General features: G+C 37.2%; 1 protein-coding gene across 2 annotated transcripts in view; it reads right to left on the minus strand.

Annotated features, from left to right (window-relative positions):
- Positions 1-1351: 1351 nt before the first annotated feature.
- Positions 1352-22293, minus strand: part of wipf1b (WAS/WASL interacting protein family, member 1b) — a 36652-nt gene continuing 15710 nt past the window's right edge. For both annotated transcript variants that reach the window (XM_051707427.1, XM_051707428.1), the window contains 7 exons: positions 13088-13174; positions 12843-12972; positions 9955-10113; positions 8649-9401; positions 4886-5092; positions 3193-3306; positions 1352-3037 (listed from right to left, as the gene is read on the minus strand). In XM_051707427.1, coding sequence (XP_051563387.1) covers positions 2985-3037; positions 3193-3306; positions 4886-5092; positions 8649-9401; positions 9955-10113; positions 12843-12972; positions 13088-13138 — 1467 coding nt within the window. In that variant the 5' untranslated portion in view covers positions 13139-13174 and the 3' untranslated portion in view covers positions 1352-2984. The remainder of the gene's footprint in view (positions 3038-3192; positions 3307-4885; positions 5093-8648; positions 9402-9954; positions 10114-12842; positions 12973-13087; positions 13175-22293) is intronic.

Consider the following 22293-nt stretch of genomic DNA (forward strand, 5'->3'; position numbering starts at 1 on the left):
AGGGTCAGAATGAGGATGGAAAATGATCATGTTTTACAAATACATGATCGTGCCTTAACTGGTGCATGTTAAAGGGCTAGAAATAGTATTTTAGCTTAGCATAAAGCTAAATGTTCAAATGTCAATTTACACAAGGTTAACTAATTCTGCTGCTCCAAGAGTGCACACAATGGCATCATCATCTGATCGTTTCACATCATATCCACCTTTTCACCCATAACAATGTGAAAGTGCCCTCTGTCTTCTTGTATGAATGTAACACATCTTCAGAAAGTGTTTCACCGCTGTTCAACCACTCTTTGGATCACATCATTTATATGGATGTTTTCCAACTTAATAGAATAAATATAAAATGGAACAAATTACAATAAAATGCAAAGTAATTTCTTCAGTAATCAAAATACTTTTTGAATGCAACTAATCTAATTACCAACGATTTAAATTGTAACTGTAACATTAACAACTTCAATTTAATGAAGTGCCATACAGTCCAGGATTTTAACCTGTAGGTTTGAAGGTTAAAGAAGTGTACAGTAGGGCAAAAGTCTCTACCTTAAAGGGATAGTTAACCCAAAAATGAAATTTCTCTCCTCATTTACTCACTCTCAAGCCATCACAGATATGTTAAGACTTTTTTCCTACTGAACAGAAAGATAATTAGAAGAACATTTCAGCTCTGTAGGTCCTCACAATGCAAGTTAATGGGTACCAAAATTGTGAAGCTCCAAATGGGAATAAAGGCAGCATAAAAGTAATCCATATGACTCCAGTGGTTAAATCCATAACTTCAGAACCGAATTGATTGGTTTGGGTGAGAAACAGGTAAATATTTAAGTCCTTTTTTACTATTAATCTCCACTTTCACTTTCTTCATTTGTTTTTGGCGATTCGCTTTCTTCGTGCATATCGCCATCTACTGGGCAGGGAGGAGAATTTATGGTAAAAACTTAAATATTGATCCGTTTCTCACCCACTTACCATATTGCTTCTGAAGATGTGGATTTAACCACTGGAGTCTTATGGATTTCTTTTATGCTGCGTTTGAGCATTTTGGAACTTTAAAATTTTGGTATCCATTAACTTGCATTGTAAAGACCTACAGAGCTGAAATATTCTTCTAAAAATCTACGTTTGTGTTCTGCAGAAGAAAGAAAATCATACACATCTGGGATGGCATGAGGGTTTGAAAATGAGAGAATTTTAATTTTTGGGTGAACCATCCTTTTAAGGAATTTTGTGCCCTTTTCTGGTCAAACAGTGTATGACGAGGCTACTGTCTATTGTACCATACAGTACATTAGAAGTAAAGCACTGTAAAAAGCTTTATAAGAACATTTTTAAAAAGCCAAAATCCATCTTGAATGTTTATTTAGAAAACATTTTAAATCAAATAACATTTTTGGCAAAAGATTGGATGTAGTTAACAAAGAAATGTACAAATGAAACAAATATGCTGTATGAAACTTAAATGTGCTCATACAGGCAGATAAAAATAACCTAAAAAGAATAGTACCGCATTAAGCATCTATCACACATTAATGTCAGTGATGTGTGTGCAAACACATCATAAATCAGAGGCCTTACCATCCTTGATGTTGGAATATTTTTTTTGTATTTTGGTTTTTTGGTTATGCAATAATCTTTCATCAACTTTTTCACTTCTTCTTATCTAATTTAAGATGCTGCAGAAGTTATGTTACTTTGCATATATCTTCTGAATCTGTCATTTTCCTTCTTTACTCACTACAATTTTATTTTCATCAGAAGACCTTTGCCAAATCCTTTTTTCAATGTGAACAAATATAAGGCATCATAACAGTCTAAACAAAGCCAGCTCACCTCACCTTGGCTTCTTGATTCTTTCTAGAAGCACATTATGGAAGAGGCAAACTATATTTAACAACATAATCTCCCTAATTTAACAATTATACTTTTAGAAAATCGCAGTCTTTCTCTCTGACAGACATCATACGTCTGTGATATATACATAAGGCACCGTAATACTGAGCTAACAAAGAAAACAAGCAGGTGCATACATAGATCATAAAATATAAACTTCTGACACATTTTTTGGCTTTTTGCATTGCATCATAAAGAGATATAATCCCATATTACATAAAGGCATTTACATGATAATGTAAAGCAAATCATCCTTCATTTAGATCAGCATGAGGTACTGAAAACACCACAAAAGACCCACATGACTGCACTAATGCAAATACACATTCCGTCAACATTGAAGACTTATACATGATTTACTCTTACTCTGATACTCTCCACAATGTGTTCTCCACATCTAAGCAGCTGGGCTTCAATTTTCGATGCTATATAAATACCGTGTTGTTTGGCATGTGGAATGTAGGGGGCGCCAAAAATCTTATCTTTTAAAAAAAGTTCCTAAAATTACCAGTAACGGGACTCTGCACAGATAAGTTTTGCATTACTTTGTTTTTTACATTTTTAAATGACTGCACCTTAATATCAAATCTGCACGGATTCATAATTATAGATTATTTTTCAGACAAAAAGGAAATAGGTGCACATGCAATAACAAGAATAGGTAGAAGTGGCAAACAGCTGATTTAACCATCACTTTCATCCAGGGCAACAACTCCTCACTATTTCCTCTCACACAGAAAAAAGCTGAAAAAATAAAGTAAAACCTTGCTGTACTATTTTTAGATATCTCACCACTTGACATCAAAGCAAACAAACAAATCGTTTCATCAATCTTTCAAGCAAACAAAAGCAAAACATTATATTATTATAAGATAATTAGCACAAACTGGCAGTAGCATGATAATGTTGTCTATTATAGAACACCATTTGCTGTTTTTTTTATACTTCTTTTATACATCTTTAATAGTTCAATGGACTACTCTGGCAGAACAATATGAATACAGACAGTATCAGAGAAAATTGGTACTGGTAGATAACTGGAGACGGGAAGGTTTTTCAAACCCTGAGTAAACAATCAGTTACTTTCACCTAGGAACAGGAGGCAGGGGAGGTGCACCTCTCTCTTTCTTTCCTGAACCTGAAACAGACAGAAACAGACACACACACACACACACACGGGTAAGACCATGATTGATTCAGTGGCATGTGGAAGAGACAGCTGTAGGTACATTTTGTCTGTGTGCACAGCAACAGTGAGGGATAAGATCAGAAAACACAGCCCTGATTGGTTACCTCGGCTTTCGTTCTTGGCTAGTTTACTAGGATAGGTCTTCTGACAGGGGATGTAGGGTTCAGGAGGTGGAAGGTCCGATAGCGGCCGGAACGTGAAGCGAGATTCCCAGTCATCTTGAAAAAATAAAAACAAATGCACACACAAGTGTAACAATCAATCTGCTATATGTATTTGAATTAGCTACAGTGTTATTTACAGCTCAATAGGACTTAATAAAGTGATGTAAAATAATGTTTTGGGTTCACTAGAACTTAAGTGCTATTGACAGCATATTAGACATGCTGTCAATTATCACAGAAAATAATTTGACATTTTGTTTCATCATGTTTACAGTAATACAATTATCATGGAAGTCAATGATGCAAGGCATTCTAGAGGGTTTAAAAGCAGAAATGTGAAGCTTGAGTTTTTGTTAAAGCGTTTATATTAATTCTTCCGAACAAAAATGTGTATTATTTACAGCTGTCGGAATTAACGCGTTAATTGCATGCATTTAATTTAAAAAGTGAAGAGAAAGGACTTCTTAGCGCTACTGTTTGATGTACAAACAAGCCCAAATGGGACTTGTGATAGAAATCAAGTATTTTCAGCCTATGTAGGCACATTTTAATTACCATAGAAGCATGTCAAGTCTATACTATCACTGCTATTTCTGTGGAGTTCAAGGCGGTGCTGGATGCTGGCTTTGACGCTCTGACACAAATCATGAGCACAGCTTCACGATTCCTGTAGGAAAGTGGATAGCCACAGTCTACCGGCAGATTAATATTGTGGAGAATGAGAGTTTAAGAGATTTAATGCCCATTGCAATGAATACTAAACCTATGGGGACTAAAGCTCTCTTTACACAGTAAAGGTGGCACAGAAGCTGCATCAGAGCAGGAATAAATGCATTTACACAGCAGTTGCAAATGCATAAATAAATGTTATGAGATTAATATTTTAAATGTAAAATGAGATATGTAGAAATATGAAATTAATGAAAATATGAATGAATACTCCACCTATGGGGACTAATTCTTTCAATAAGTCAACCTCCCAAATTAGACTTTGGGAAAAGTTTAAATTTAGATTTAAATTGAGCTATTTTAGTGCATTTCTATCTTTATACTCTGGAAGGCTTTGTTTGGAAAATATTAATAAAGCATTATAATGTTACATATTTTTCTTTTTCTTTCCTAAGATGGAAATAAATGCATTTTCACAGGAAAATAAATATATACGGTGTCAAATTTCAGCATTTTCAAAATCTGCGATTAATTGCAATTAAAAAATTTAAATCGACTATCAGCCCTAATATTATTTTATCTGTAAAAAGGTGGCTAAATCATCATTTTAGTGGTTGGACTACTGTTCTAGGCAGGTGAACTTCTCTGAATACATGACCAACATACTTCCTGTGGATGGAGCTTATGCCTATACCTTTGGAACAGTGAGCATTTAATGTTTATTCTGGTGCAATACCTTGCCTGATAGACTTCCATTGTAAGAGCAAACTTACTGTAATCTGTTTGTTTTCACAGAATTTTCACAGAGTTGATAGAGCTTAACTTGTATTAAACCTAGCTTTTTATATTGTCCCCAAAGCGAGTAAAATTACTATTTTGTAACATCCAGTCAATCAATTATCAATGGTTGAACCAAACAACTACTCGGTACACATACTGTAATTACTCCGACACGTCCCCATACCTATATGATGTCCCTGATTGTGGTAACCATTGCCCATAGGTGGGGGAGGGGGCAGAGGTCCAGAGTTGGGTCTGTCGGGTGGGAGGGGTGGTCTACTTCCACCACGGTGAGGCTCCATCCCTGGTCTGCTTGGCGGGGGAGGAGCTGGTGATGACCTTATGCTTCCTCCTCCTGGACGCCCTGAAGGAGGTGGAGGTGGAAGGGGACCTGTACACACAAACACACACACAGCAACAAATATAAATGTACAAACTAGTGCAAACTAGTAATTAGTAGTTCTCACTTGGTGGGTCATGACCCAAAAATGGGTTACAGATCTGTTCTGACCACGAGCAAAAAACTAGAAAAAAACTACGCAGAATGCAAATAATAAAATGCAACCAACCATATAAACCTGCATAGTTAAAAAAAAAAAAAAAAAATAGGCTTATCAAATTATAAAGGGGAATTGAAAATGCTTCCCATATTTTACATATGGTATTCTGTCACTTGTCAAAAGTCAGTCAAATTAGAGAGATGCCAACATGGACAGGTTATGTTACATGCCCTCATGCTCGAAAACTATAAATAAAACTATGCAAGGTAAAAGAAGATTTCAATCCAGACAACATTAAACATGGGTACATTAGCAATGAGGATAAACATTGTTTATGCTGGCCACAAAGTGCATGGAGCATAAAACTAGAGGTCGACTGATACTGGATTTTGGTGATATCGATAACCAAGTTGGTGGAAAATGCCGATAACCGATTACTCGGCCAATATTTTTTTAAAAGCAATTTATAGAATGTTAAAAAATGTAGGCAAAAAAAGATTGATGTAGTTTATTGTGTAGGTAGACCGATATATCGGTTTTACCGATTAATCTGTGCCAATAGTTGCTTTTTGTAACAATCGTTTATCGGCAGAAATCTATGCAGGAAAAAAAATTATTCCTCTGTGTTCCTCTGTGGCCAGCGCTGGAGAAGTCTACAAATAGAACAACTTGGTTCTATAGAATAACAGCAGCCTCTAGAGATAAAATAAAAACAATCACTGACAATATTCATCCATATTTTAATCCTCACTTCAATGCAAATTTGGTTATTTTGATTAGATGAATCAAGTGTTCTAAATTTAAGCGATGGCATGAAAAGAAAAATGCGACTATATGGAACTGTGCCCTGCCAGCACATACATTGTGTCTCCAACATATATACAGTATATTATATATATATATAAATCCTTAATCTGGTGAATATACATTAACAGGCTTTAAAAATCTTAATTTGTTAAATACTTAAATATAGAGCATTGTAAAATAAGAGTCCCAAAATACAGGTGCATCTCAATAAATTAAACTCGTGTATTAAATAAATTCAATGCACACAGACTGAAGTAGTTTAAGTCTTTGGTTCTTTTAATTGTGATGATTTTGGCTCACATTTAACAAAAACCCACCAATTCACTATCTCAAAAAATTAGAATATGGTGACATGCCAATCAGCTAATCAACTCAAAACACCTGCAAAGGTTTCCTGAGCCTTCAAAATGGTCTCTCAGTTTGGTTCACTAGGCTACACAATCTGCTGATCTGACAGTTGTCCAGAAGACAATTATTGACACCCTTCACAAGGAGGGTAAGCCACAAACATTCATTGCCAAAGAAGCTGGCTGTTCACAGAGTGCTGTATCCAAGCATGTTAACAGAAAGTTGAGTGGAAGGGAAAAGTGTGGAAGAAAAAGATGCACACCAACCGAGAGAACCGCAGCCTTATGAGGATTGTCAAGCAAAATCGATTCAAGAATTTGGGTGAACTTCACAAGGAATGGACTGAGGCTGGGGTCAAGGCATCAAGAGCCAGCACACACAGACATGTCAAGGAATTTGGCTACAGTTGTCGTATCCACTCCTGAACCACAGACAACGTCAGAGGCGTCTTACCTGGGCTAAGGAGAAGAAGAACTGGACTGTTGCCCAGTGGTCCAAAGTCCTCTTTTCAGATGAGAGCAAGTTTTGTATTTCATTTGGAAACCAAGGTCCTAGAGTCTGGAGGAAGGGTGGAGAAGCTCATAGCCCAAGTTGCTTGAAGTCCAGTGTTAAGTTTCCACAGTCTGTGATGATTTGAGGTGCAATGTCATCTGCTGGTGTTGGTCCATTGTGTTTTTTGAAAACCAAAGTCACTGCACCCGTTTACCAAGCATTTTGGAGCACTTCATGCTTCCTTCTGCTGACCAGCTTTTTAAAGATGCTGATTTCATTTTCCAGCAGGATTTGGCACCTGCCCACACTGCCAAAAGCACCAAAAGTTGGTTAAATGACCATGGTGTTGGTGTGCTTGACTGGCCAGCAAACTCACCAGACCTGAACCCCATAAAGAATCTATGGGGTATTGTCAAGAGGAAAATGAGAAACAAGAGACCAAAAAATGCAGATGAGCTGAAGGCCACTGTCAAAGAAACCTGGGCTTCCAAACCACCTCAGCAGTGCCACAAACTGATCACCTCCATGCCACGCCGAATTGAGGCAGTAATTAAAGCAAAAGGAGCCCCTACCAAGTATTGAGTACATATACAGTAAATGAACATACTTTCCAGAAGGCCAACAATTCACTAAAAATGTTTTTTTTATTGGTCTTATGATGTATTCTAATTTTTTGAGATAGTGAATTGGTGGGTTTTTGTTAAATGTGAGCCAAAATCATCACAATTAAAAGAACCAAAGACATAAACTACTTCAGTCTGTGTGCACTGAATTTATTTAATACACGAGTTTCACGATTTGAGTTGAATTACTGAAATAAATGAACTTTTCCACGACATTCTAATTTATTGAGATGCACCTGTAAGTGTTTTTTCTCGTTATTATTGGGACTTTGGTTGCACAGCACAATAAACTGCATCTGGGTTATGCATTTTGGACTGTTGCCACTATGCCTGTGCCCGTCATAGTAAGGAAATATGTTTTTTAACATTCTATAATTCGATTTTAAAAACTATCTGCCGATTAATCTGTTATCTGCCTTGTCCACCATCTTAGTTATCAGTATTGGCAAAATCCACTATCGGTCGACCTCTAGTATATTGTTCAACAAAAATCTCAATAATTAGCAGAATAAATGAAGATTTGGTGCATAACGTGGGATCTTTAACAATGAACAAGCCCCAAACACAGCAGGGACTCTTATTTTGAAATGACAGACTTGGAATGCTCTATATTTAAGTATTAAACAAATTAAGCTTTTTAGAGCCCATATATTCACCACATGAAAAGATTTGTAAAAAAAAAAATAAATAAAAAATTATATATATCTCACCAGATGAGGTTTAAAGCAGAATAAGGTTTATTATTATGTGCTGATAGGGCATTTCAATAGTCACTTTTTTTTTTGTTGCATGCCCTCGCTTCAATTTAAAACACTTGATTATCTCAGCAAAATATGCATTGAAGTGATGAAAAAAATATGGATGAATATTGTCAATGATTAATAAACAATCTTGGTTCCACCTAAGGTTTTTTCCTCATCTACTTATACATCTTGGGAAGTTTTTCCTTTGCCACTGTTGCCTTTGGCTTTCTTACTGTGGAGTTTGTAAAGCACTCCACTCTTTATAAAGCTTCTCTAGAACAACATGTATTGTAAGAACAACATGTAATGAAAAGCGCTATACAAATAAAGGGTTGGGTCGTCACTTGAAGTCCAACTTAAAATCTAGACCTGAAGCAAAACCACTTGAGAACCACTGCAAGTACACCATCCTGCACCTGGAACTTTTCACTTACCTGTTCGTCCGGTTGCATTCCTGCCCAATGCGGGTGGTCTCTCAGAAGGAGGTGGAGGAAGGGGGCCGGATCGTCCAGGCGGAGGGGCAGGGGCATGCGAGCCCAGTGACAGGTTCCGTTCGGGAAGGCGCGGTGTAAGCTCCTCGGGAGTAGACAGGCCTGGGCGTCCCGGTGGCAGAGGTGGAGCTGCGCTTACAGGTGTTCGCAATGAGGCGGGAGCAGGAGTTGGAGGAGGAGTTGGTTTACTACTTGCAGATAGAGGAGGTGGTGGGGGTGGGCTGTCCCGCGTGAGGGGCAAAGAAGAACGGTTTCCAGGGGGAACAGGGGGAGGACGGTCATCACCTCGACCGGGGGCAGGGGGAGGAGGGGGTCGCCCGGCGTGGCTCACTGGGGGTGAAGGAATGGAAGGAGGACGACCAAATCCACTCTGCACAGGTGGAGGTGCAGGCTGTCGTCCAGGAGGGTTTGAAGGTGAAGGGGTTTGTGCGGAACCCGGTCGGGGTGCCCCCGGAAGTGAGGGTGGTCCTCTGCTCTGTGGGCCACTCTGAAAAGGCCGTGGGGCACTGGGAAGTGGGGGAGGTGGCCCTCCAGGTGTTTCAGGCCGGGGTGGAGTCATCCGTGGCCGTGGAGGGTCAACAGATTCACTGCGTTGCATAGGAAAACGAGGGGCAGAGCCAGATCCTCCACCAAAGGGCCGTGGACCTGAGCTACGAGCACCAGGTGGAAGAACTGGAGGCCTGACACTACACGAGTCTAAAAGAAAGAGAGCAAGAGATATCTAATATTCTAAATGTAAGGTTGTTTATATAAAAAAAAAAAAAAAAAATTATATATATATATATATATATATATATGGTCGTTTTACGGTTACATGGTCTTTGGTTTTACAGCCGAATGAATTAGGGTTATGGTTGGAATGCACAATATATAGTTCACCATATTGGTCTCGACCAATATTAGCTTCTCTTATCTTTTTGGGCCGATACTAAGCAGATAATTTAAGCACAAATTATTCCAATTCAAACAGTATAATTTTTTCTGTGATGAATACTACAGTTATTAATTTTTTTAAATACTTTTATTTAGCATGTCAAATTCTAGATTAGAGTTTGAGTGGCCAATGTAAAAAAAAAAAAAAAAAAAAAAAAAAACAGAAAAAACGGTATAAATTTATAATATTAGTCACCATATCGGTTTTCAGCCATAACACAAAAATAATCAGACAAGATCTTTATAGACTATAGGTGTATCCCTAGTTAGGCTTAAGTTTAGTGTGTTTTAAAAAAATAAATGTGTGTGTGCTTACCATCTCGAGAGGAGCGGAGCTTTGGCATCCCCCCCTGGAAGAGCCCACCCAGACCAGCTGGGGCTCCACCCCCAAACCCTCCTCCCCCACCACCACCACCACCACCACCACCACCCCCACCTCCAGGCCCACCTCCTCCTCCAACACCACCTTTGGGTTCTGTCAAAACAAACACAGCAGTAAATATTTCTGAAAAAATATGGATGTATAAAAGAGCAATGACTTGGAACCACTAAGGTAGAAATTTGCTACTTTTGCTTAAATACACAGAGCACTTTAAATGATGAGAATATTACAATATAATGAATCTACATTTAAAGGGGTTATATCACAGAAAAACAGATTTTTTTTTCTTCTGAACGTTGTGCAAGTCTAATCCGCAGCTACTGGACTAAATGCTTGGTTGAGGTTATTGCTGCCAAAGGAGGATCGACCAGTTATTAAATCCAAGGGTTCACTTACTTTTTCCACAGCACTCTGAATATTTAATGGGATGTGTTCATTAAAGACATGAAAGATTCTAACTGATTGTAAGTTGTTAGCTTAAGCACATTGTGTTTGTCTGTAATTTTCACTTTGATGAAGATGAGATCACATTTTATGACCAATTACTGTAGAAAACCAGCCAATTCCAAAGGGTTCACATACTTTTTTTGCCATTGTATATAACAACCACAGTCTCATGACCACCCACATTTACACATCAATGTCTACTCAGTTTTACGCAACTTTGCGGGTCAAGATGGTGATGTAATAAAGAGGAAGTGGGATAGATACTGTACTTTAATTCCTAACACCAGTAGAACATACTATTATACCACTTAGTATATAAATACCAATGTGTGTTAAATGTGGGCAACAAGTTTGCCAAACTTTGCCATTCTTGTTTACATGCAGTGCGTTCGCGGCTTTCTCTTTACTCCCGTATACATGCGGCTTGGTCAGTAAGAAGCATTCTCCACAGCAATGTAATTTCTCCATGATACTTGTGAGAATAACAAACATGGGATCCGAGAAAGACTTCCAAATGTTATTCTCTTTTGCTTTGCTTTATTTCCAGATATTCCACAGTTGTTGCTGTGTTGGTTTCCTTAATTTTCCACCAGCAGCAGAATGGTGCAATAGTGGGGTTTCCCTCTTACTTCAAACTTTGGGATTCCTCCAATGTACTTGAGCGTAAATATGCAGAGTGAGGAACAGTAGTCAATCTTTTAAACTGGTGTGTATAAATGGGTATATTTTATATTGTATGTACTTTTCCATTTTCCCACTGTACTCCCAGAAATGTTGAATTTTTTCTGCTGTGTTGACATGTTTTAGGGCTCAATCCTCCTATGACATTAGGTATCCGATCTGTTCCATGCACATGCGCACTGTTCAAAAACCTGTAAGAACGCCACTAATGCATTTACATGGCCACATAAACTGTGTTCTCTGGGAGAAACCTGGGTGTGTTAAACTGCTTTCTCTTAATAAGAAGGAAAGGAAAACGTAAGAAAAATGGCGTTCTCGTTTACATGAAATTTCAGAATGCCGCTTTCTACAAAAACCTTGGAATACACGGTTTATTAAGTGCATGTAAATGTGGTCATTATGAGTGGTAAATAATAAAAATAAAAATTTGATAAAGTATATGGCCCCTTTAAAGCTACACTTTGTAACTTTTGGCCCTCTAGCAGTTAAAAAGTAAAACTGCATGTGTTTTGCAGAAGAACATTGTTATGTTAATGACGTAAGTTGTGCTTCGGCTCTGCTCCTCTGCGCAGATGAATGTGGTTCGAGGCACCGGTGTACACATGGATACAGGACATCTTATCAGAGCGAATGGACGGACAAATAAATAAAGAAAGAAAGGAAAAGACGGATATCCGAAAACATGTCATCCGAGCAGGTAAGTTCCATATCTTATGCTGTTGTTTTGACTTATTGGAAACACTGATGTTTTGAAATAAATGACGTTACAAAAAATAGGCAGCGTCCATTAACATTAGACATAATGATTGCTAGTCTGATATGGTCAAACATTGTAAAGTTTTTATAACTGCAGGATATTCTGGCCAAATAGACCATGGTAGTAACTAATTTATAGATTGTCATTGTTACCAACCAGTGGTCAACATCATTTCAAGACTCACATGTCCTTGGCAAGCCTAGGACTAAAAGGATTTATATATACAAATTATTACCATTATTAAAGGAAAAATACACCCGTGTGCTAGCATGTGAAAAGTTCTGCATCGATTACCATATAATTATTGTATTTCACTACACACACACACACACAGACGTACATAATATACATAAACCATATCAATAAAATATCTTACCTGCTGAGTAAGAAAAAAAGCCATCTCTGGGTCGCTTTTAAATCCTTTCAGATCTCTGAGTTGTCGCCACTTCTGAAAAGCCAAGCCGATGTTGATTCGGGTTTTATTGCGGACACTATCGCTTTCCCTTTTTGCTTGTAGACTCTGCTCTGTTCTGGGTTTCTTTGTTTTTACAACCGGTGACTCCCCGGAGGTTTGCCGTTTTGAACGATCCATGGTCAATTTTTCTCGTTCATTGTGACAACAAACTTTCAGCTTCAGCTACTCCCACACCACCACACGCGCTACAGTAGCCGGATCTTATTTTCTCCGTGTACGGATATGACGCGACACGCACGGGCGAATGACACATGTACGCAATTTCCTGCAAAATCCGTCCCGACAGCTCTAAAATATCATTATTATAGGTTTATCAAAGTGTATTTGGGTAAAGGTATTGTTTGGAAGATGGATTTTTGTTGCACTCTCTCATTAATAACATTTTGTTATTTTTAACAAAAAGAAGTAACAGTGTAGCTTTAAATATATATTTGCGAATAAAAAGAAAGACACAGCTCTTACTATCAAGTATAGGGGCGCTGCGGTCATTAGTAACAGTCTTCTTAAGCCTTGCTCCTTTGCTAATGTCAGACAGCAGAGCGTTCCGGCCCTGTTGCTCTGACTTCTTCAAGACAGGCTTCTCAGTGTTCGCCTGTGAGTGGATTCAAACACAGACAGCGTCAGTTAAAATCAGAAAACACTGATGATACTTACCTATAATACGTGGGAAAAGGTCACTTAGTTTGTGTACTTGTTTGTGTGTGTACCTGAGAGAAGGTGGGGGCTGGGGGAGGGGGAGGTGGAGGAGGCACCGGCATTTTTTTGTTCTTCGAATCACCACCTCTAACTGGGACCTGACAACAACAACAAAAAAGAGAAAAGATTTGTATGTGATCAAGAAAATGTGAGGGGTGCTTGCCACTATGATGCTAGGCAGTTCTCGGTGGTTGCCAGGGCATTGATATGCCGTTGCTAGGGTGATCTGGATGATCTTGAATCCCTCCTTCAACGCAAGTCTATGGGATTTTACGCTATTAATCAGTATTTTAGTGTTCACCAGGCAAAATTCATGAATCCGATAAGAATCAATAGCATACCTCTAGCCACATGATTCACGTTCGTTTTACACACAGTGTGAAAAACAATAACCCTAAGTTTTAGTAATAGCAACAGTTAAGCTTGCCTGAGCAAACACTTAACAAAAAACCCAAATGTAGCACAATTAGCAAGTGAAACACCACCACTCTGGCCTAAATCACAATCACTTACAGTAGACTCCACAAACCACTTCATATGACCTTTCACACTAACTCACAGTGGTCTTACACAGCCACAATGTTTTCAATGGGTTCAGTGGAGAGTAGTAAGCCTCTCTTTCTGTTATATTAAATTATATTATAGTGTTACATGTTAATCTCCTATTGTGTCTTATATCAAAATGTGGGAAAGGCCATAAAAACAATAGAAGGTGAATTCTGAGATGTAGAAAACATACTGTGAACATACAGAGACTAGTTACGTGAACACTCTCTCTCTCTCTCTCTGTCTCACGCACGCACGCACGCGCGCACACACACACAAGCTTTATTTTACAAAGCTGAATGGACTAATACATTTATAAAGAAAAGTATATGTATTTAGCACCACATTCCATCACACCCTTTCATAACACCCACAAATACATACTTTTTTCTTTCTCTCTCAATCTGTAAGCTCTATGAAGATCCCTCACTGGTAACTTCAAGAAGGGAGCGTAAACAGGAAGAGCTTGAGCATATACCTCTCACTTTTCATTCTCTCTATCATATACAGACACAAGTTAATATTGTCCTAACAAAGAAACAGCTAAAGTAAACTAATCTTTAAACTATATATTTAATAATACAAAAATACAAATGTAATAACACAAAAAATATGTATAATTTGAATTATAAAGTATTTATACATAAAATTATGTTTGTTGCCTTTAATTTATGCTTACTGCAATATATAACAAATATTTCTGTAATGTTTTTACTGTAATGCTGTTAACAATTACTGTATTACAGTAATGAGAATCACCATCGAGAACAATGAGAATTACTTATTAATTTTTTTTTTTTTTTTTTAAAGTAAAACAAAAAATACAGATTCATTACTGAGAACTCAGACATTTTCTTCTAATCTTCTTCTAAATCTAATTTCTTATTCTTTTGATGTCAGGGTGAAATGTGATTTGGACCTGTTCTTGTGAGATTTACCCTTAAAACAAGAATTGCGAACACACAGACACATGGAGACACACAGTTTACAAGCTCTATAAACCATCTGCTCTTTCATCCCTTGAAGATGTCTCAAGTTTAACAGGACGAGTTACAGCCACATCACAGTATTTTATTTCTCTTCCCTCCTCTCTTTCTCTTTCACTCACTCTCTCTCATGTTTTCTCTCATCATTTTTTTTAATTCCGAGGTAAGCGGACATCTTGTCAGCTTGGCAAACACTCTGCTCACGAATGCAAACGCAATGGGAAGTGAGCAAACTTCCTGACGCTGTGCAAAATAATAAGACAGACAAATATTGCATTTCCATTTAAATATTTATTTTCAAGTACCCTTGTTACTGATAACACAAAGTCAGCGATTCACTGGGGCTGGGCGATATGCAAAAAACATTTTCATGATATTTTTCTAAAGAAATATTGCTATATTTGTTTACATAGTCACTGCCGAGGGATCTGTGAATATTTTTGCTTTATTGATTTTAATTTAAAAATGTAATTAATTTATTGAAACACGAAAAACCAAAGTTATTTCTAAAGTCAAACTGCACATCAAACAAAACGAAAAGCAATTAAAATACCGGAGTGGTCAAAACAATCACCCAATCCAATCATTTACCGTCTTTACCTTCCTCCACCGGCCATCATGCAAGTATCCGTCTACAACAACAAGTGCAAAATTACTAATAAAAATTAAGATCTAATGACAGTTATAAATATAAACATAACATAAATAAACCATTATCTATAGAAAGTTCAACACAACCCACATAATTTCTACTTTCATAAAACGGCTATGTTTGTTTATTTCACTTAGTCTGTGCTTAAACGAATAGAAAACACTACTTTTCCTATTAGGTGTAAGTATAACACATTTGTGTTCCCAAATTAATTCTGCCTAATAATTTCCACTGTGTTCTAATCAAATTTGTGTTTAATCAGGGCAAACCTGTTGAAGTGTTTGTTACCAAATAGAATATTCTTAATTTGGATTTGAAAGTAATATTTTTTTCTGTACATTGCAAATACCAAACTGTACCGAATCCGTGACCCTAAAACCATGATACAAACCGAACAGATATCGAATATATATATTTTCGATATCTGATTACATCGTCCTATCGCCCAGCCCTAAATCCCACTCTCAATCAAACTCTAGCCAATTCCTAAAATGTATTTTAAAGGTGATGTAATTTTTCGCTCTATTAAAAGCCGTTTATAGGTTGATTCCCCCCAAAAATGTAAACAATGTAGCTTCGCTTGCTTGAGTGGCCCAACACAGCAACTCTGATTCAACCATTGGTGTGATTTTGGGGTGAAACTATTTTCTGCCAATGGCAGACAGGAGGAGGAGTGTTTAGGAAGCCTGCTTGAAAACCGTTTTGGCATAGTGACTATAGAATTCAAGGCTTTGATACTTTTTATTTTTTTATTTTTTACTTTAGCATAAATTACACACTTTACCATATAAGATATGCCAGAGTGCAAAAAAGTGGAAAAAACAAGAGCAAGCAGCAATGACGGGCCCAAGCACCATGTCCATTTCCACCCGGTGGCTTTCGGAAAGCACTGCAAGGTGGACACATGCATTAGGCATTTGACATTATTTGAAACAATTTGGAAGCAATTTGGGTAAATATAAGAGGACTATTTTAAGGTCTGTTGTAAGAGCCACACTTCCTGCTGCCAGGTGTTGGCACCATGACCGTGACCCAAAATAGTCAAATCCATGTGATTAGCCCCCAAAACTAAACATACATCTCAATTTTGATCTAAATCACACATTGCACACAGAAGATATGAGATTCGCCATTAATTTAATGCCTTGCCATGGCAACACAGTTCGATCAAAATCTGTTCGCATATTTAGCATCTTCTAAATGTGGTGACAGTCTCAATCTCCTTGGAGAAGTATTTAAAAGTTCAGAGATTGCAATATTAAAAAAAATCAAAATGGCCAACGACCTGTTGAGCAGACCTAATGAATATTATTCTGAAAGTTGTCCAGCTTGGTGAGAACTATTTATATACAAAGTTTGATGAATCTAGGTGAAAATGGGGGCGCTACAGAGGCCATCTTACATGCCCATTTTAAAAGAATAGTTCACCCAAAAATGAAAATTTGCTGATAATTTACTCACCCTCAGGCCATCCAAGATGTATCCGAGTTTTTCTTCATCAAAACAAAATTTAAGACTTTTAGGATTTCATTTGAGGCCTCCTCCTCTAAACAATGCAAATGAATGTACTCCATTTTTTGACGGTTCAAAATGCATATTTAGAGTGCATCAAAATAATCCACACGACTCCAGTCGATAAAGTTCTTCTGAATGCAAACTATTGATTATTTTGAGAAACAAAACAATATTTATATACTTTTTAACTACAAATGTTCGCTTCCGTACATCTGTGACGTGCGCTCATGAGAGGGATGACGTAAACTCATTGGTAAGGTCACGCGTCACGTGGAGGAGGAGTCAGGAAGTGCATCATTGTTTACAACAGAAACTTGCACAGAGCACAGACCAAGCGCCGTTCACAAACCAAAACAATTTCAAAACAATATAAAATAAAATAAATAATTTCCAAATAATAATAAAAAAACTATGTAAACAATGACGCGCTTCCTGACTCCTCCACACGACGCATGACCTTACCAACGAGCTTACGTCATCCCTATCATGAGCGCGTGTCACAGAGATGTATCGAAGCGAATGTTTGTAGTTAAAAAGTATATAAGTATTGTTTTGTTTCTCAAAATAATAAATCGTTTGTGTTCAGAACTTTATTTGTAGACTGGAGTCATGTGGATTATTTTGATGGACACTAAATATGCATTTTGGACCGTCAAAAAAATGGAGTACATTCACTTGAATTGTTTAGAGGAGGCGGCCTGAAATGAAATCCTAAAAGTCTTAAATTCTGTTTTGATGAAGAAAGAAACTCAGATACATCTTGGATAGCATGAGGGTGAGTAAATTATCAACAAATTTTCATTTTTGGTTCAACTATTCCTTTAAAGGGGGCACTAAAGAGCCCCGCCCCCCCTTTGGCCAACCCTAATGGCCGACGGCTCTGATGTGTGTGCAAAATTTCATGAAATTGAGCATGCCAAGTGCCTCAAAACCAACTAAATATAGGAAGGAAGGAACAATAACAATTAATGCACTGCCATGGCAACAGTATTTAAGATGGCAAATATTCCTTTACAATTGTACATCAGCAGTGTCTTGACATTATTCAAAAGAATTTTGAAGCAATTCATCTAAACACAAGAGGGCTATTTCAAAGTCTGTTAAAAGTGCCATACTTCCTGCTGCCAGTTGGTAGCGCTATGACCGTGACCCATAATTACCACATCAGTGTGATCAGCCCTCATTACCAAACATACAGCTAAATTTATCAAAATCACACAATGCACACTGAAGATATAAGGCACTTCCAGTTTTCCATTTTTCACCACAAATGTATTGCTTCACCATGATGACACCGTTCAAAACATCAAAAATCTGTTAGCAAATTAGCATCTACAATGTCTTGGCATAATTTTGTCTAAATGTGGTGACAGTCTCATCAATCACCTAGGAGAAGTTCAGAGACTGCGATTTTCAGAAAATCCAAAATGGCCAATTTCTTGTTGGGCGGAGCTAATGACTCGGAGTATGAAAATTGTTCGGCTTTGAGAACTATATATGTACCAATTCTGGTGACTGTAGGTGAAAATGCAGGTGCTACAGAGGCTGTCGTACAAGCCCATTTTAAACCTGTTAACTGTCACTGGCCAACAGGTGGGCCGTTTGAGAGGCTAAAAAGAAACGCTTTGTTTTATATCAAAAACTTCAATGTTCACAAAATCAAATGTTCACATACTTGGTATCATATTAAAGCTTTAACTCAACTTTCATCTTCTGCAGTCTATTTTGCGATTAGAACATTACAGTGAAAAACATTTTAAAATGTTTAGAGTGCATTTTTAAAACACGCGACGTGAGCGACAGTAGGCTACTTATGTTTTATGTTCTCTGCTTATGACCAAATCCAATGATTGAAGAAAAACAGCATGCATTTCATTAGGCTCGTTTGAGATGAGCAAGTTCTGCACAGAACCAATCACCAGTGATCACTGACAGGTGCATGCCAGTTAGAAATCTGTCCGACTTTCTGTGATATCATGTACGTAAAAAATATACCCGCGAGAGTGAGGCTGCTGCAGTTGTAGCAGGCAGGCAGCGCAGTCGCTTTTTCCAAGTTGCACGAACTGCAAGGACGATGGGAAATGACTTGCTGACGACACAGCTTAATGCTCATTGGCATAAACAACCGTGATGTTTTGTTCTCTTTTAAAATGATTTCTCTCTAATGTCATGTTTTTATGTGTATAAATTATATGTGAATCTTCCCAACATTCTGACAGTGCAATCTCTGTATGGAATATTTGATTGGTATCATATTTCTGAAATATCTAAAATACGTGTCTTTATAAAACAAAAAACACATTTTATGGGGGGAATTAAATAACAGGTACATTGAGAGCATCGGAGCTCTGGGGCTGTTGCAGAAACATCACATATGAACTTTTAAAATACTTCGGCCCGGTTGCATAAAGCACCTTAAGTGTAATGTTCCCTTAAGAACGCCCTAAAGTTTCCCTTAAAATTAAAGGAGTTGCAGAAAATAACCACTAAGTGTTATTTAAGGGGTTTATAAGTGAAACGTCATAATCCATTTCAGTTTTCCTTAAGTATTTATTTTTTTTACTTAAAAATGCCCTTAAAACACGTTAAGTGTTGCATAAAGCCCATAAGTGCCATTTTTCTATGTTAACCTTAAGGTTGGGAAGTTAAAAGGTTTCAAAAAACAAGATGGCTTAGTTTATATAACCAATTGAAGAGTACAGTAGGTCAAGGCGATTTATTTCGCAATAGAAAAACTATTGCAGGAGTACATATTTGACCATCACATAATATGAGAAATCGCCAACAAGCTGGAGGGCGATCTAATAGGAACACACACACAGAAATATGCCTATTATATTCTGCTCCCTGCATCTTAAACTGTATAAATGAATGCATTAAAATCATGACAATTAATTTGCGATATATCACGAATATGTATATAGGCTATATCTTACTGACCACCACAAATATTCTTAATTTGGGATGGCAATCAGTTCTCTGCACAGTTAAACAAGCTTCTTAACATTTTGCACCACCATCCACCCCTTACCTGGCAGTCATTAAAATTCAAAGGTGTCTCTCAAGAGGGCTCTTACCGGCTGTAATAGCAGAATCCTTCATTAATTGGGCCGCATGCAAAAATTTTTTTACTTGCACAGGAAAGGTTTGAACTCAAAAAAGGGTTTTAATCTATTAATTTCCAGGGGCCTCATGTATAAAACTTTGCGTAGATTTCATCCTTAAAGTGTGCGTACGCACAAAAGTCAGATTTTGCGTACGCACAAAAAAAATTCAGATTTATAAAACCGTACGTTCGCCAGAACCTGCGCATAGTTCCCTTTATAAATCCCAGCTTGCGAAGATTGTGCGTACATGCATGTGATTCATTCCCCACCCCATCTCCTCCCCAAAATAATCATATGGAGCGTACAACGCCTGTTTTTACTATGCATATCCTCATCTGCATACAATTACCATATGCATTTCACCATCCAAACACGTGATTACTGCGTTTAATGGTACAAGAAACTGTATTATAAGAGACAAGACTGTAAATGTCACATGTACCCAAAGGTTAGATGCTGCACCATGAAGAAACATTATTAAGATATTAACTTATTTTCAAAGAATATATCTTGAATATCCCTTGGCAAAATGTTTTTATCTTTGCAGACAAATCTAACCGAAGCAATTTTGCTTCTCAGAAAACCTTTTAAATCGTTTTAAGAAGTTAAATATTTAGTACTGGAAACAAAACAAAAATTAAAATTCTTTGCAGCACTGTCTGATATTATCGGATTACTAAGATTTTATATTTGACTGGTATTTTATATTCAAAAACAGCTGAACGGCAAATGTACTTTTCATAATGTTTTTATTAGACTAGAATGGGGTTTCATTGTGATGAGGGTCGGGATGAAGTGGAGCAGGCAGCACATTTGATGCGCATTTGATGTGCATTGCTGTACCTGTTTGCAGCTGTACAATACTGTTTCTGATGAGACATGTCTCTCCAATGGTCCGTTCGACTACTGAATGTGTCCAGCAGTGCCTGTCTTTTAGCTACTGTCCGTTTTACTGAGCCATTTCACATCAGAGTCAAGTGCACATCGCATTACAGATCATCTTTATCCAAATGCTGTACTCATCTCAGTACATTATTGCAATAGAACAGAAAATATCTCAGGCTAAAAAATCTTTGCTGTCATTTTTAGTTACTGTATGTTCCTTCTCTATGAGGACATGGAAAAGTTCTCCAATGTAGTGCATTTCAAACCAATATTTCCCTTTTACAGCTTATATTCGATTGACTTATATTATGCCTTTTCAATTAGTTACATAAAAATAATTTAGCCTACTATTGGCTTGATAACGATTACTTCTGTTTCAAGTGCTTAACTACATACTTTTTTTTTTTAATTCTAAATGTGAATTAAATGAAAATCAGAGTTTATAATCAATCTGTTCAGTTCATTATTTGTCCAGCTGGAGTCGTCAGTTAACACACACACACACACACACACACACACCAGTAAAAGTGTGCGTACGCACAGTCAAGTGTGTCCGTATGGTGCACACATTTACGCTGTTTATTTTTTATAAATCCCGATATGTGCGTGGAAAATTGTGTACGCACAAAATTGCCATTGAAATGTGCGTACACAATTTTCCACGCACATATCGGGATTTATAAAAAATAAATAGCGTAAATATGTGTGCACCGTACGGACACACTTGACTTTTATACAACAACGTTTATACAACAGGCCCCAGAACTGTACATCATACAAATGGAAATCCGCCCATGTTTCCTCCAGAAATTAGTTTGAAAAAAATCTTTATGCAGTAATCATAAACGACTGTGATTGTTGCAGCCTGAAAATTGCTGAGAAAAGGAACAGCTGTTACATGACAACGCTCCCCTCATGCATTTATTTGCTGCTTCAGAAGAGGTCGGACAATAATTTACATAATATAATAGTGAGAACGTATAATAGTAATTTAAATGAAGATAAAAACATAGAATAAAGTTAAGTATTTTCTATGTGGTAAAATTGCCCAAATGTTAGTCGGGACATTTCCAATCTTTGGAAAGTAGGTAGGGACATGTTGTATCCATGGTAAGAGCAGAATTTTATTATGGTAAAACCTTGCTCACTGTAGTAAATCCCTTAACGGTTTCCCTTAGCCAAGATAAGTGTCTAAGGGATTATATGAAACACCCTCATGTCATTTCCTTAGTAAGGAAAAAAAAAAAATCACAATTTGTTACTTAAGTGAAAAACTTCAGGTGTTTTATGCAACCAGGCATTGGGCCTTATTTGTTATTCTTATTAAATACAGTTGATGTCAGAAATGTATTATTAAGTCATTAAAACTTATTTAACCACTCCACAGATTAATATTAGCAAACTATAGTTTTGGCAAGTTGTGCATGACACAAGTAATTTTTCCAACAATTGTTCACAGACAGATTGTTTCACTTTTAATTGACTATATCACAATTCCAGTGGGTCAGAAGTAGGGATGCACCGAT

Source organism: Myxocyprinus asiaticus, chromosome 9, assembly GCF_019703515.2.
Source record: "Myxocyprinus asiaticus isolate MX2 ecotype Aquarium Trade chromosome 9, UBuf_Myxa_2, whole genome shotgun sequence".
Taxonomy (NCBI): Eukaryota; Metazoa; Chordata; class Actinopteri; order Cypriniformes; family Catostomidae; genus Myxocyprinus; species Myxocyprinus asiaticus.